Source organism: Accipiter gentilis, chromosome W (genome assembly GCF_929443795.1).
Source record: "Accipiter gentilis chromosome W, bAccGen1.1, whole genome shotgun sequence".
Classification (NCBI taxonomy): Eukaryota; Metazoa; Chordata; class Aves; order Accipitriformes; family Accipitridae; genus Astur; species Astur gentilis.
In genome coordinates, this window is record NC_064918.1 from 39,841,579 (window position 1) to 39,857,052 (window position 15,474).

Below are 15,474 nucleotides of genomic sequence, written 5' to 3' on the forward strand. Positions count from 1 at the left end.
ATAACTTTTGAAAATGTATTGCCAATAAGATAAGTTAGTGATAAAATATCATTTATACTAGCATCATTTTGTAATGTGAGACTGTCCTTGTCTTACTGAAAAATAACAAATTCTTTTTTACTTTCCATAGGTTTGTAAGGAGATTGCTATATTTTTACAAGCCTAGCAGTAAACTGTATGCCAATCTGGATTTGGACTATGCCAAGGCTAAGCAGCTCACTGTGGTGGGTTGTCAGTTTACTGAATTTCTTCTTGAATCAGAAGAGGTAAGAAATTTTCAGCTACAAGACTGGAGATAGAATAAGTAGCGCTGCTGTATGCCACTTAGAGGAAAAAACCTTAATTTTAGTAAAGACTTCTGTAGACTTTGGATGTTAAACCTAAAATGATCAGTGTAATTAAGAAATATAACTTAAAATCTTGAGTTGTCCAGATAAGACACTGGGGAGACGACTGTGTTTAAGTAGGAGTTTTATTAAATACAGCTTTATTAAATGTAACTTAAGGTTTGGTTGTGGTTTTTTTGTTTCTGTTGGGATTTTTTTTGGGGGGGGGGTTCTATGTATATCCTTTTGTTTCTCTGCCTCCTTTCTTCTTGTGTGCTAAAGACTTTTATGCCTCAGGCCAGAGGAAAACGTCATTGAACAATCCTTTTCTTGGAAAGAATAGAATTAGTCCTAAGATATCTCCAAGTTAAACTCCTTTTATTTGCCTTGAACCTTTTTCTTTAGTCTGAATTGTGTTTGCCAAACAGCATTTCTATTTTGTATCTGTATTGTGTTTGTACATTTTAAGAAATTTTAAATGATTGATTTCAGTAAAGAAGAGAGACCCAGTTCTGTTATTAGTAAATGCTATTATTCTTTGTTTTGTTAGGATGGACAAGGTTACCTGGAGGAATTGGTTAAAGATATTGTAAATTGGCTCAATTCTTCATCAGGAATGAAACCTGAACGTAGTCTTCAAAATAATGGGTTACTAAATACCCTTAGCCAGCACTACTTTCTGTTTTTTGGTACTCTCTCTTGTCACCCTCACGGAGTGAAAATGCTCGAAAAATGTAATGTGTTTCAGTGGTGAGTGTTTTTATTCTGTTTGAATTGTGCTTACAGGAATAATTGTTATGGAACTTGTAAACTGCATGAGGACCACTGTCTATAAAGCTGAAAACTTTAAAATTATTTTGATTTATTTTCAAATAAAGATCCTCAGTTGTGGGGGTTTTGGTGTTTTTTTAAGAGGTTTTTTAGTCTGTCTTACTGAACAGATATGGGTGATTGTGTTACAAAATAGCTTGCTTTTTCCTGTCCACACCTGACAGAAATCAGTATCAGGAAGGATGATTCTGTACTGAAATGTTAAAACTGGTAGGTATCATACTGTGTGTGAAATGTGATGATGTATGTTGTACCTAAACTTCAGTCCAATATATTTGAGTGAAGCTGTGGAGTTAAAAATTTTGTTTGGGTACAAATAAACTTACCTTCCTTTGGGAGTAATTTGGCCAATGGCCAGTTTATTTCAAAAATAGTAAATTTTAAAAGAATTCAGGTGTTTTGATGTACTCTTTTTAATTGTTGTTTTCATTGTTTATTAGAATGCAAGTTTTTTACTGGCTACAGAATACTTAATTTACAATAAAATCTAGACAGTTAATAGGACTAACCTTATGGCAAGCTGTATACATAGAATGATTTGCAATGTGGAATTGTTCACAGAGCTTCATGAACATTTATTTTTGTACTCATAATCACCAATCCAAGTATACTGACAAAACTATTACATAGCAATCATAAAAAAGTGTTGGTTTGAGGTTTTTTTTCCTTTGCAGTTTAGTGCATTATTTGGTCTCCCTTTGACTCTTAACAGCTATAACAGTTTAAAATCACTCCATTTCATATGAGACCTTACTTTGCATTCTTCTGCTTTTATATGACTGAAAATCTAATTCAGAGTACTTAAGTTTAAATTATTGATTGAATAAATAAGTGGGTTTGAGTGGGTTCAAAAACTAATTTTTTATCCCATCCCCCCCCCCCCCCCCCCAGTCTTCTTAATCTTTGTTCTTTGAAGAACCAGGATCACTTGTTAAAATTGACTGTTTCTAGTTTGGATTACAGCAGAGATGGGTTAGCAAGAGTCATTCTTTCTAAAATCCTGACAGCAGCTACTGATGTAAGTTCGATTCAACTTATGTTCCATTGTTATTTGCCACTGGATGTTTATTTTGTTATTCAAGGTGCATGACTTAATTTTTAAGATAACATATATGCAGAAAGGTTTTTATTTTTGCATTTAGAGAAATGAAACTTCTACTCATATAGCTTTTGAATTTGCTGTGGACTTCACACCTTGTATTGTATTTGTGCTCAAGAAATTAAGTCATTCAAACAGATGTTTCTCTCATGTATGAAGGGGGTTAAAGTCTTTAAATGCGTAAACCAAATGTAAACCAAATATAACGTTATTATCTAGGTCAGTGGATATCCTAAATCAGTGGTGAAGGCATTTTCACAAACAGAAATGTGTATTTCTAGCAGTAATAAGCAGGTTAACCTTCCAGTGATAGGTACCGTTTTGATAATGATTGAGATTATTGTGGTGGAACTGAGTAGAAGCTGTAGCTCCTGGAACAGTGGTGGAAACTGAACTGATGAGATTTTGAGGAGAAAATGTCATTGACTACTACTTGTCAAAAAGGAAGAACCCTTTGACAAAGCTTGGTGTACAGAATATTGCCAGTATCATCTCTTGGACAAAATGCTTGTGTTTAGTGTTTCTGGTGTTTGTGCTCCCAATAGAAGATCAAAGTGCAAAAAGCTAATCCAAAGGATAAAATGTTTTGTTTATTCTGATATTAACTGTATATTAACTGTATCCTTAATGGTATAAGTGGTATTTTTGAGCTACTGTAATTGGCAAAACTACAAGTCTCTTCCAGAAACTAAAATATTTGTGTGAGGTGGAAATAGTAGTCAATTCGGAGAGGATAAGATATCAGAAAGAATATGGAAATATTGAACTGACAGAAACTTGCATGGGCAGTTCCACTGACTGAGGAGTAATTTGGAAGTACAGCTGCTTAGATGTTACGGGAAGGTATCTGCCATTTTCTGGGGTTTATGGTCTGGAATTCTGAAACAGCAGCATTGTCAACAGCAAACAAAGATTTATTTCTTCGTGTTTAGCAAGCATGATGGGAAAAAATTGAAACTTGGTGCAGTTTATACCACTCACTGCTCTGTCCCATAGTGAGAATATATTTTTTAATATTACCAGAACTGACATTCTGTCACCTTGGACAAGTGAATCCTAAGATTAAAAATGAACATGCAGTTAAATTCAAATAAGGCACTTGCAAGCCCTTCCACCTTCCCTTTTCAAGGACTTCTGATGAGGACTCGGTGTAGGATGAATGGAGCCTGTATAGTAAGCACATGCCTATGGAATGGTTTGTAATAATTCAGAATCCAGAAGACAAATTGTGATTTTTGATTCTGTATGCTGCCTCTGGGTTCTAAATTATGTTTAAAAGCAATAAAAATGCATGGAACTGGGCATAATTTCTAAAAAGCTGTGTTTTGTAAGGGAGAAAGATCATTTCCAGTAAGGCTTCTTCCCTTCAGAAATTTTAATTCCCTGAGATTTTTTTTTTAATGAAATATCTTATTTTTAGTATCTGTTTATTTCAAGAGCTGAAGATGCCCTTTTTCATGAGTTAACTGAGGTTATAGCCTCATACACCTTTTACAGCTACCCAGAGCTGTGAAGCAGATTTGTTAGCCATTTGCTAATGAGTGTCTCGGAACAAGGAAAAGTCATTTCTGTAGTCAGCTTAGCGTTAGAAGGGGAGAGTAGCTTTTTTGGGGTGACTATATACAACAAAAACATTTATAGAGCAATATCTTTGCAGATCAGTGATGCAGAAGCACATCTTAACCTATTTCAACATGTGCTTTGGTCATTCATGCTGAAGCAAATTAATACTGCCTCAGCTGCCTTTCTGCCAGCTCACGGTAGAAACAGCAGAGTAGCCAGTGTGTCCTCAAGTGTTGCAGTTCATAACCTTTTATCTTCATGGGTGGCTAAGAGGTAGATTTATCCTATATCTACTGGCATCTATGCTGAGCTGTATGTAATCAGCTGAGCATAATGACCTCTGACTCATCACTTCTATGGGTCACAAAGACCTTTACTATTAAAAGTAAGAATCTTCTGACAGATATAGTACAGGGCTTTATCTATGTTTTTCATGTAGTTCATGCTTGGGGAAAAGAGGGGAATGCCTGTTTCCTCATATATCCTCTACACTGGTTTTCCTTTTGGTTCCTCTCAAAAGTAAAAACATTCCAGGATTTTGCTTCATCTTTTCCTTCTCCAAACAGAAAATAAAAATTATGCTATTTCTGCACTAGCTATCTGGATAGATTAATTCATGTTCAGGGAGTATTTCAGGAAGTGAAGATTATTATCTTTTGTCCTCTGTATCCCATTCAGTATAGTTATAGCAGTAACAATGATTCTTTATAGACAGATTTTAACACTTGAATAACATGACACTGAATTCTGGTTTCACATTTTTGTGTTATTCTGTAGGCTTAACATCTAGATCAAGTGATCATTTTGGCATAATAGCTCTTGTTCTCATCTTTAATAAGTATGCTGCTAGTCATCTATTCCACATACAAGGCATACCACTAACGGGATGCAAGCCATTTCAAAACAGTTGTGCAGCCTAGATCAGACTTGTGAATCACTGTTGCCACAGTCATTCTTGGTACTTGTGTTATGTCATTCCTGCCTCCCAAAAAATAAGCCTCTGTATATTGAATAAATAGAAATGTGCACATGATACTTGAAGTTGAAATAATGAGACAAGGTTTTCGAAATTAACTGTGCACATTCACATTTCCTACTCCCATTTTCTTTCAAGTCCTGCTTGCCAAGTATTTCTGGAGGAAAAAAAAATAATCCAGAAGATATTGTTAACCTAGGTAGCGCTGTCCAACCTGGACCAATCCATCTATCTCTTAGAGTAAAGATATTCACATGCATCCCAACACAGATAATGTATATTTTAACATATAGAAAATTTACTTGGTTATAGCTGTCATAACCTTAAAGGTGTAAGGACTGAAGACCTGAAGAAAGATTTGGGCACCTGATTTTGTCTTTTATAACTATGCTTGTCTAAGTAAAGATAACACCATTCCCAGTAAGCATACATTGTCAGGGTTGTTCTATGCTTACTCCAGAACAAATTCTTGTAGATTAAGCCTGTTTGCTTCTATTTTGCATGTCATTTTTCTAATAAAAATTATGTTAATCAATTTATGCTATTTATTCAGCAAGTTTTGAACAGCAGTACAGGAACTAACAAGGTACTTCATTCTGCTGTCACTTAGTTTACTGCTATGAATTTCTCTAAGTGTTGGGAAACTGTCTTATTACAGAAAATAACATTTTTATATTTAGAAGGTTTTCTGAGAAGCTTTGAAGATCAGATACTTTTGGGAGACAATTTGAAATTTATTAAAATAAATTCCCCAGAGGTTCTAAGATTTGTTTGTTAAAGTATTTTTCAAAACATTACATACATCAAAGTATATGCAATTGCACTGGTCATTTACGAGGTATTTCTCCTGTGTATCCTGATGAATTTGTGTGGTGCCATCACAGTGAATGACTAATTGATAAGGACTTTCCAAGGAGACTTGCAGTGACCAGATTACTTGTGATCTCAGACTCAAATTTCCCATTTGATAAGATAGAAATAGCTCTCAAGTAGAGTGTAGTTTTAATGCATTAAGGTGTGCAATGCAGTTACTTGCTATAAAATATGGTAATTTTAAAATTAAAAAATATGGTATTTTTGAAAGTGATAAATCATTAACTACATTAGCTATTTTTCTTCCATTCAGAAAAGTATTTTCCTTACTTTTGCAGAGCTGCAGGTTGTATGCAACAAAACACTTACGAGTATTACTGAGAGCAAACGTAGAGTTCTTCAGCAACTGGGGGATTGAGTTACTGGTGACCCAGTTACATGATAAAAATAAAACTATTTCTTCTGAGGCACTTGATATTCTAGATGAGGCATGTGAAGACAAGGTGAGCATCCTTTCCCTTTTCAACTTCTTTTTGGTATGCTACTCTGTAAACTGTTCCCTACCCCCTTCCCCAGTAGCAAAGTAAAAGTATGCAAGAAGCTACTGATGATTTCCTTTCTTGGTTGTCGTTGATGGACTTCATAATATTTTATAGACCCCTTGCTGAAAATACTGCAGTATTAATGACAAGAAAATGTAGACTTCTGGATTATGCTTACTTTTAAAGACTAATTCAGACTAATTCAGCTATTTTGATCATTATACTTTTTGTAAAGGGGATATATATTAATGACAGAAGGTATTTAAAGTGGATAATATTAGGATGAGGTTAGTGCTGTTTCATACTTCCTTTTGTGAAAAACTTGTCATCTCATTGCTGGCAGACTGTTGTAATTGTCGTAGTTTTCAGAATTATATAGTGCTCAGATATTCTTTATGCATTTTTAATTATTTTAGGCCAATCTTCATGCCCTTATCCAAATGAAACCAGCTCTTTCTCACCTTGGAGACAAAGGTTTGCTTCTACTCCTAAGGTAAATGTTGAATATGTTGTTTGATTTTACACTGTGGAAACAATAAGTGTTTCTTTTCATTCAAATCATGTGAGTTGAGTGGAGTACTGACTGTCTGATGTTATTTTACAGATTTCTGTCCATTCCAAAGGGGTTTTCGTATCTAAATGAAAGAGGTTATGTAACAAAACAAATGGAAAAGTGGCAAAAGGTAATACTAAGAATAAAATGTGTGTGTTCACTTGAAATTAGGAGTAGGAAGGGTGTGAATACACAGGTTTAAAAGGTAAAAGATTAAAAATACTGTAAATTCATATATCTGTATTGCTAATGCCAATACATTTTTTTGCCTCAGTGACTTACAATTTTGTTGAAAAAGGTTAACAGGGACTTACAGTTCCATAGCTCCTCTGTATGTGTGTGCTTTTGATTTACCCAGGCCTTTATATCATTTTGATATTCCAGCAAATATTTCAGGAGTGTAGTGACTTACTGACTTTTCAAAATGGGTTGTTGTGTAAGGTCTTATCTAGAGAAGTATGGAAAGGAATACTAGTTTTCAAGATGCCTGTCACCTCTGGTTATAGAATCATAGAATCATTTAGGTTGGAAAAGACCCTTAAGGTCATCAAGTCCAACCGTTAGCTAACACTACCAAGTCCACTGCTAAACCTTGTCCCTAAGCACCACATCTACACGTCTTTTAAATACCTACAGGGATGGTGACTCAAACACTTCCCTGGGCAGCCTGTTCCAATGCTTGACAACCCTTTCAGTGAATAAATTTTTCCTAATGTCCAATCTAAACCTCCCCTGGCGCAACTTGAGGCCATTTCCTCTCATCGTGTCCCTTGTTACTAGGGAGAAGAGACTGACACCCACCTCACCTCCTTTCAGGTAGTTGTAGAGAGTGAGAAGGTCTCCCCTCAGCCTCCTTTTCTCCAGACTAAACAACCCCAGTTCCCTCAGCGGCTCCTCATAAGACTTGTGCTCCAGGCCCTTCACCAGCTTTGTTGCCCTTCTCTGGACACGTTCCAGCACCTCAATGTCTTTCCTGTAGTGAGGGGCCCAAAACTGAACGCAGTACTCAAGGTGCAGCCTCACCAGTGCCGAGTATAGGGGAATGATCACTTCCCTGCTCCTGCTGGCCATGCTATTTCTGATACAGGCCAGGATGCTGTTGGCTTTCTTGGCCACCTGGGCACACTGTTGGCTCATGTTCAGCCAGCTGTTGACCAACACCCCCAGGTCCTTTTCTGCTGGGCAGCTTTCCAGCCACTCTTCTCCAAGCCTGTAGCACTGCATGGGGTTGTTATGACCCAAGTGCAGGACCTGGCACTTGGCCTTGTTGAACCTCATACAATTGGCCTCGGCCCATCGGTCCAGCCTGTCCAGATCTCTCTGTAGAGCCTTTCTACCCTCAAGCAGATCAATACTCCCTCCCAACTTGGTTTCCTCTGCAAACTTCCTGAGGGTGTACTCGATCCCCTCATCCAGATCATTGAAAACGATATTAAACAAAAGTGGCCCTAATACTGAGCCCTAGGGAACACCACTCGTGACCGGTCATGACAACTCTTTGGGCCTGGCCATCCCGCAAGTTTTTTACCCTTTGAAGAGTACACCCATCCAAGCCATGAGCAGCCAATTTCTCCTGGAGAATGCTGTGGGAAATGGTGTCAAAGGCTTTACTAAAGTCCAGGTAGACAACATCCACGGCCTTTCCCTCATCCACTAAGTGGGTCACCTTGTCATAGAAGGAGATCAGGTTAGTCAATCAGGATGTGCCTTTCAGAAATCCATGCTGACTGGGCCTGATCACCTGGTTCTCCTGTACATGCCACGTGATGGCACTCAAGATGATCTGCTCCATAACATTCCTTGGCACCGAGGTCAGAGTGACAAGCCTGTAGTTCCTCGGATCCTCCTTTGGCCCTTCTTGTAGATGGGCGTCATATTTGCTAACTTCCAGTCAACTGAGACCTCCCCGGTTAGCCAGGACTGTTGATAAATGATTGAAAGTGGCTTGGTGAGCACTTTCACCAGCTCCCTCAGTACCATTGGGCGGATCCCATCTGGCCCCATAGACTTGTGTGTGTCTAAGTGGTGTAGCAGGTCGCTAACCATTTCCCCTTGGGTTATGTGGGCTTCATTCTGCTCCCTGTCTCTTGTCTTCCAGCTCAGGGGGCTGGGTACCCTGAGAACAATTGCTCTTGTTTGTTGCTAATTAAAGTTAAATCTAGATGTCATGAAGATAGAATTAGCTTATGCTGTTAGGAAGTAAATAGGGACACAAGACCCATTAAGAAAAATGCATCATTGCCATGACTAGAATAAAACTCTTCATACGTTATTTTGTTTTTATAATTGATTATAAGTGCTTGGTTGCATTCCTGTTGGCTTTTAGGCATTTTTTTTTACTAACTTTATAAGCTGTCACTTCTCTAGGAATACTGAAATGCGTGGTGGTCTGTTGAGATTATTCGGGTTAGTCAGATGTGACGTATTTCCTTCTTTCTTTCCTTCCTTCCTTTTTTAACAAATTCACTGAAATAATTATGGAATCAGTTGTCAACTCTCTGCAAACTCATTGTATGTATGAAGTGCAGTAATTTTGGTGAGCCTCACCTTCAAATCATAAAGAAATTCAGCCTTCCTTAAGGAGCACTTCAGTTGTTCCTTCCTTATAAAGTACCATACTATAAAAACATTAACCACCTTAAATATATTTTCTCAACCTTTGTCGTCTTTTAGGAATATAACCTAAAGTATGTTGAATTGATTGAAGAACAACTTAATGAAGCACTCACAACTTATCGCAAACCTGTTGATGGTGATAACTATGTTCGTCGGAGCAACCAAAGGTAAACTCTTCAAAAGAATCCTCTTTGTCTAATAAAATTCAAGAGTAACTCATTGAATTACACTGCAGTGTAATTTATTTTAAAAGAAAATTTCAGAATTGCTGGGAAAACATATGATTTCTTTTTCTACCAGATTACAGCGACCACATGTCTACCTGCCAGTTCACCTTTATGGCCAACTGGTGCACCATAAAACAGGCTGCCATTTATTGGAGTCTCAGGTGAGGATAATAACTATTTATAACTTGAAAGATTTTTAGAGTATTGTAACCCTTTTTAAATATGTTTTAATAGATATGACATTTAAACAGTCATTGAAAAATAAGTAGATTATGAAAGTCTCAAGTTACATGGGGCCAAAAAGTTGTGAAGACAGTCTTTGCCATCTAGTCTCATGTAAAATTCCTTCCTGACCACTGAAATATCAAAGAAATACCTTGCAACTTTTTTCTTAAAATGGCTAGCAAAAACTTAGAATGGAAAGCAACTCGCCAATAGAAATAATTTTTCAGTCTGTGTGTGAGTGAATTGTATATTGGCAAGTAAAACCGTGCCTATCCTTCTATGCATACAAAAACGTGGAGATGAGGGAATAAAATCTTCTTTCTAATATCCTGAAGAGCTAAGAAAACAAACCCTAAGCCAATTCATAGTTACTTGAATAAATTGACTTTTAACGTGGGTTTGCAAGATGATGTAATTAATTGTATATAATAGTCAAAAAGTTCAAGAGAAAGCTTATATATTGTAGCATGTTAATCTTATTAATCTGTTATCTTTATAAGATCTGAATTAACCTGATGCAGTCAGTGGTAATGTTAAATTTTTCTACATGTATTACTATTGCTGTTAATTTATGGTTATTATGCTAGAACTACTACTATTTTATTTTAGGGTACATATTTTAAATTAGCACTTTACCTTTATTAAAACTGCAAGAGAACCTGTTTTACTGGGGTCTTCTCCTTTTCATTTTCAACTGAGTATTTCTTTTCTTCTATTTTTCTCCTTCAGAATATTGTTACAGATCTAACTTACACTGTTCATTCCCCAATGCTGGATAAGTGGGAAGGAATTAAGCAGCTGAAAGCAGCCCTTTGGGCCTTGGTTAGTAATAGATTTACAATCTTTTTGCAGCTGTTTGAGTTCTGTTATGACTCTTGATTCTGAAATAACTAAGCAAAATCCCTTAAAATCATCATTTAGGGTTTTTGTCATAAAATGTGTATGACTTTCCAAGTTAGTGGAAAGTACCTTAACTGGACTTTCAGATGAAAATTGTTCACTGCACCTGTTTTGTTCTGAGTCTTTTAATAGTCACTTTGTCTTTCTTTCTTTGGGTTTTGGTTTGTTGTTTTTATTTTTGGGAGGGGGTTGTTGCTGCTGTTGTTGGGGTTTTTTGTTGTTTTTTTGTTTTAAACCAAATAAAAAGAACAGATTGCCACATGTAGGAACAGTATTACTATGGAACCTGTGGTTACCACTTGCTGTGGTCTATTTGTAATATATTTACTGTGGTGTTCCAAAATTCAGTTTTTCTGGAAGAAAGTTGCTCTGCCACTGTTGATGTGTGTGAATATATATGGTCATGGCATCCCTGGTACTTGGGATAATATGGGGAAAAGCTAGTGTCTGAGCCTATCCAAGCTACACTTCTAAAGTTGCTTTGCCACCTCAGCTGTTTGTCAGCCTCTTTCTTTTCTTCCCAAAGTTTATTTTGGAACATTTGTCCAAGGTGACTATTACTGGAAGATATTGTAGGTATGTAATAAAATGCCTGTTTAAGAAGAATTGAAAATGAGTAATTCAAGATCACATTGCTGGCTCTAGTAGAATTGGTAAAATAAGGAATATGTAGTAGTTAGCTGTGACCAGTTTTAGGTATTATACATAGTGTCCCAAGTCCTTTTTTGGATTTGTATGACTAGGAAATGCCAAAAAGGGTCTTCAAATCTCTTAATTGCTTTGAGAAGTTATGGCTTGAAACTGTACCACCAACAAATAAAAATGTCAAAAGCTTTACACTGGTAGTGCTGCAGATCACACAAATCAAAACTTATTTGACAAACTGATTTATTCCAGGGCAATATTGGATCATCAAACTGGGGTCTTAACTTGCTTCAAGAGGAGAATGTAATTCCTGATATAATGGCACTTGCGCAACATTGTGAGGTTCTCTCCGTTAGAGGGTATGTGTATCTGATTTATACATAAAATTTACAGATGGTAGTTCCAGTAGGTTTTCAAATAGCCGTACCTGATTTATGTGACTATATTTTTGCCGCTTACTTGGAAATCAGTTATTAAAGATCATTGATCAATCTCAGTCCTATACAATCTCAGAATTGTATAGGAAGTCTAAAAGAACATGCAGTAAGCAAATGAAACCTATGAAAAAAAATACATATTACTTTTTTCATTTTTTTAAAAACAATTAAAATATTTGTTATTTATAGCTCTGTTGGAATCAATTTATTGTTCTATCATTTTTATTCTGTATCTCTTTTGAATATTTAAAAGAAAGCATAAATAGATGGTCTTTTGCCTAATACTGCTACTGCATTAATGTTTGTCCTTTAAAAAAAAAAGTACTTTTCTACTTTATGTATCAGGCTCTTGTAATAATTATTTTTTATTTTTTAATAGTCTATTGTTCTCAGGTATTTTAGTGCATTTCTTAAGCTTCCATTGATTTAAAAAATGAGGAATGAAAAACTATTTGGGAATTTTGTGAAGTTTCTGCTGAATTGTTTTTAAACTGTTTTCTTTCAAGAGAGAAATAAGTTTAGTTAAATTAGATGCTATTATTGTTGCTCTTCTTTTCTACATATACATTAAATATAGAACCTGTGTCTACGCGCTTGGTCTAATAGCCAAAACTAAACAAGGATGTGACATTTTGAAGCATCATAACTGGGATGCAGTGAGACACAGTCGTAGACAGCCTTGGCCAGTGGTCCCTGATGACATGGAGCAGCTCTGCAATGAACTTTCTTCTATACCCAGTACTCTTAGCTTGAACTCTGAGTCCACCAGTTCTAGGCATAACAGTGAAAGTGAATCTATGCCTTCAAGTAAGTAACAACAAAAAAACCCCAAAAAACCAAACAAACCCACCCCCCCCCCCCAAACAAACAAGCAACAATAACAAAAACCAAAACACCACAAAACAGCATATTGGTGTTCTCAACGACTTTTTGGAAGGATGAGGTTCAGGCAAATAGTTTAAAGGTGCTATTGCAAGAAAGAAGAGTGCAAGCCAGGGGACAGTTATATGCATTCAGAGAGACATGATAAAGTGAGAGGGAAGAGAACAGTGTCTTAAATTTACATTTGTTGTAGAAATAAGAAATTTTAACATTAGGGTAAGTTACTAGTTTTTTATGTCAAATTATGGCAGCTTGCTATAATACCCTGCAGAAATCTCCATGCTTTAGGTATAAAGATACATTTACTTGTTTGTCCTCAAAGGAATATTTAGAATATATATTCTGTGTATACACATGCACATATATACAGTATTGCTGTATTTAAATTCTTGTATATTTTGTGTATCTAATACATTTTAATTTTGCTATTGATATTTGGAATTTAAATCCAGAAATATACCATGTTTAGCTATCATTAAAGGAATGCATCAGTTGTAAACCTAGTAGCTGGACATTTGCACTGAAATAAGTTAGTGTGGCTTTTCTTTTGAAGCAATGAGACCTTCAGCTCAGGTACTCCTGAAGATACTTAATTTACAGTACTAAGTTCTGCAGAAAAAATGTTGAATTAAAATTGTGGTAAAACACATAGTCTCCCATTTTAGCTTTTATAGAATTGCTTACTTTTTTGCAACATAGTTTATACACTTTGAAGAAATGTCCATTTTCAGTGACAAAGTCTCATGTAATTTCAGGTATGTTCATCATGGAGGATGACCGTTTTGGTAGTACTTCCACTAGTATGTTCTTCTTAGATATTACTGAAGATGCAGAACAAATGTTTTATGACAGGCCTGGACCTTCAAAGGACAAAGACCGTAGTCCCTTTCCTTTTTTTTCTTCTAGCAGACTTGTGAAAAATCGCATTCTAAACTCTCTTACTCTACCTAATAAAAAACATAGAAGTAGCAGTGATCCAAAAGGAGGAAAGCTGACATCTGACAGTAAATCAGGCCTGAGGCGAAATCGTACTGTAACAGAACCTTCCAGTAGCATAGACTTTCCTGCTGGGGAAGAATTCAACCCTGTTTTCAGAGTTCCTAAAATCCAGACTTTACGATTAGAAACTTCTTTTGTCGGAAGTAAGCACATGGAAGATACTGATAGTACCCCAAGTATTGGAGAAAATGATCTGAAGCTGCCAAAAGGTCTTGGAAATGAAATTCACCAGGAAAACACAAGCAGAGAAAGGCTAATAGGAGATGGTACTACACAAACACATTTCAAGAGTCGTAGCTTAAGTTTTAATACAGATACCACAACAAGTGGCATAAGCTCGATGAGCTCTAGCCCTTCAAGGGAGACTGTAGGTGTGGACACTACAAACGTAGATACTGACTGCGGAAGTTTGAGTACTGTGGTAAGCACAAAAACAGTTAAACCAAGTCACTGTTCAACACCACAGTCTAACCACCTGCCTCTCTCAAAATCCAACTCTGTATCCCTGGTACTGCCGGGGTCTTCTCATACACTTCCCCGAAGAGCCCAGTCTCTTAAGGCTCCTTCTCTTGCTACAATAAAAAGTCTTGCTGACTATAACTTTAGCTACACAAGTTCTCGAGATGCCTTTGGCTATGCTACACTAAAACGCTTACAACAGCAGAGAATGCATCCTTCACTGTCTCACTCAGAAGCCCTAGCATCTCCAGCAAAAGATGTGCTGTTTACTGACACTATTACCATGAAGTCTGGCAGCCTGGATTCTCGGCTGACCCCAAGCCGGTAAGAGATTATTATGTGCTTGTTTCTTACTTTGAAGCTGTAAAAGAAATTAAATAAGAAAAGTATCTTTCTAATATTTTTTTCCAACTTCATTTAAAAGTGACAGTTGTTGCAGGATGATTCATAACTTCACTGAAAGCAGTACCAATATTGGGAGGCGAATAGGCTAATGAGAATTCTGAACTTTGTAAGTGCCGTCAGAGAAGCCCAGCTTTCATAGCTGTCCTCAGTGCCTTTAATGCTGTTAGTGACAAAGGAGTATGTTTCCTTCTATCACATTTGCTTTGTGTTTAACTTTTTTAATATTTAAATGCAATTGCAATGCTAACATTACTAAAGTTACAATCACACAAAATTGCTTGTGCAGTCAGAGCTGTGTTTCAGAAGAGAATTTTCTCAATGTCACTTGGTGAGGTTTTAGGACAGGGACTCCTGCCAATACGCTATATTACAGTTTGCTGTGGCACTGAGGCCAGTGGTGAGGTACTGGTACCACTGATATGAATGTGAGTTTGGCCTCTTAGCTACAACAGAGCAAAGATTTTACTCATAGGGTTTATTTTTAGATTGCAGTGTCACCTCTGTATTTTTGAGTAATACTAGCTCTTCTAAAGACTAATTGGATATAAGATATAAGATGTCTAGCTCATGACATTGACACTGTTCCCAGCAGCTACAGTTCGTGCTTAACAACTTTCTCTTAAAAAATCTTCTACTCCTCAAACTTTTCCTTTCAAATCAGCTTTTAGCCAGTGGTTTGGATTTTCAGATTACTACTGAAAGGGAAAAGACACTTTCTATCTCTGTTTTTAACTAAATATCCTGTCTCACGTGAGAGAAAGGGGAGAAGTTACCAGCTCATTAGTCACTTCCTTACTGCACACAAGAGCAAATGCCCAGTGTCCTGGTTTCAGCTGGGATAGAGTTAACTGTCTTCCTAGTAGCTGGTATAGTGCTATGTTTTGAGTTCAGTATGAGAAGAATGTTGATAACACTGATGTTTTCAGTTGTTGCTCAGTAGTGTTTAGACTATAGTCAAGGATTTTTCAGCTTCTCA

The 15,474-nt window shown here is 36.6% G+C and overlaps 2 protein-coding genes across 5 annotated transcripts in view; one reads left to right on the forward strand and one right to left on the reverse strand.

Annotated features, from left to right (window-relative positions):
- LOC126035221 (uncharacterized) overlaps positions 1-15,474 on the reverse strand; it is a 249,702-nt gene that overhangs the window by 214,964 nt on the left and 19,264 nt on the right. The window lies entirely within an intron of this gene.
- LOC126035219 (rapamycin-insensitive companion of mTOR-like) overlaps positions 1-15,474 on the forward strand; it is a 108,636-nt gene that overhangs the window by 77,366 nt on the left and 15,796 nt on the right. For all 4 annotated transcript variants that reach the window (XM_049793438.1, XM_049793439.1, XM_049793440.1 and 1 more), the window contains 12 exons: positions 131-266; positions 877-1,076; positions 2,049-2,175; positions 5,947-6,111; positions 6,567-6,643; positions 6,755-6,833; positions 9,377-9,486; positions 9,620-9,707; positions 10,501-10,593; positions 11,569-11,675; positions 12,331-12,560; positions 13,391-14,417. In XM_049793438.1, coding sequence (XP_049649395.1) covers positions 131-266; positions 877-1,076; positions 2,049-2,175; positions 5,947-6,111; positions 6,567-6,643; positions 6,755-6,833; positions 9,377-9,486; positions 9,620-9,707; positions 10,501-10,593; positions 11,569-11,675; positions 12,331-12,560; positions 13,391-14,417 — 2,439 coding nt within the window. The remainder of the gene's footprint in view (positions 1-130; positions 267-876; positions 1,077-2,048; positions 2,176-5,946; positions 6,112-6,566; positions 6,644-6,754; positions 6,834-9,376; positions 9,487-9,619; positions 9,708-10,500; positions 10,594-11,568; positions 11,676-12,330; positions 12,561-13,390; positions 14,418-15,474) is intronic.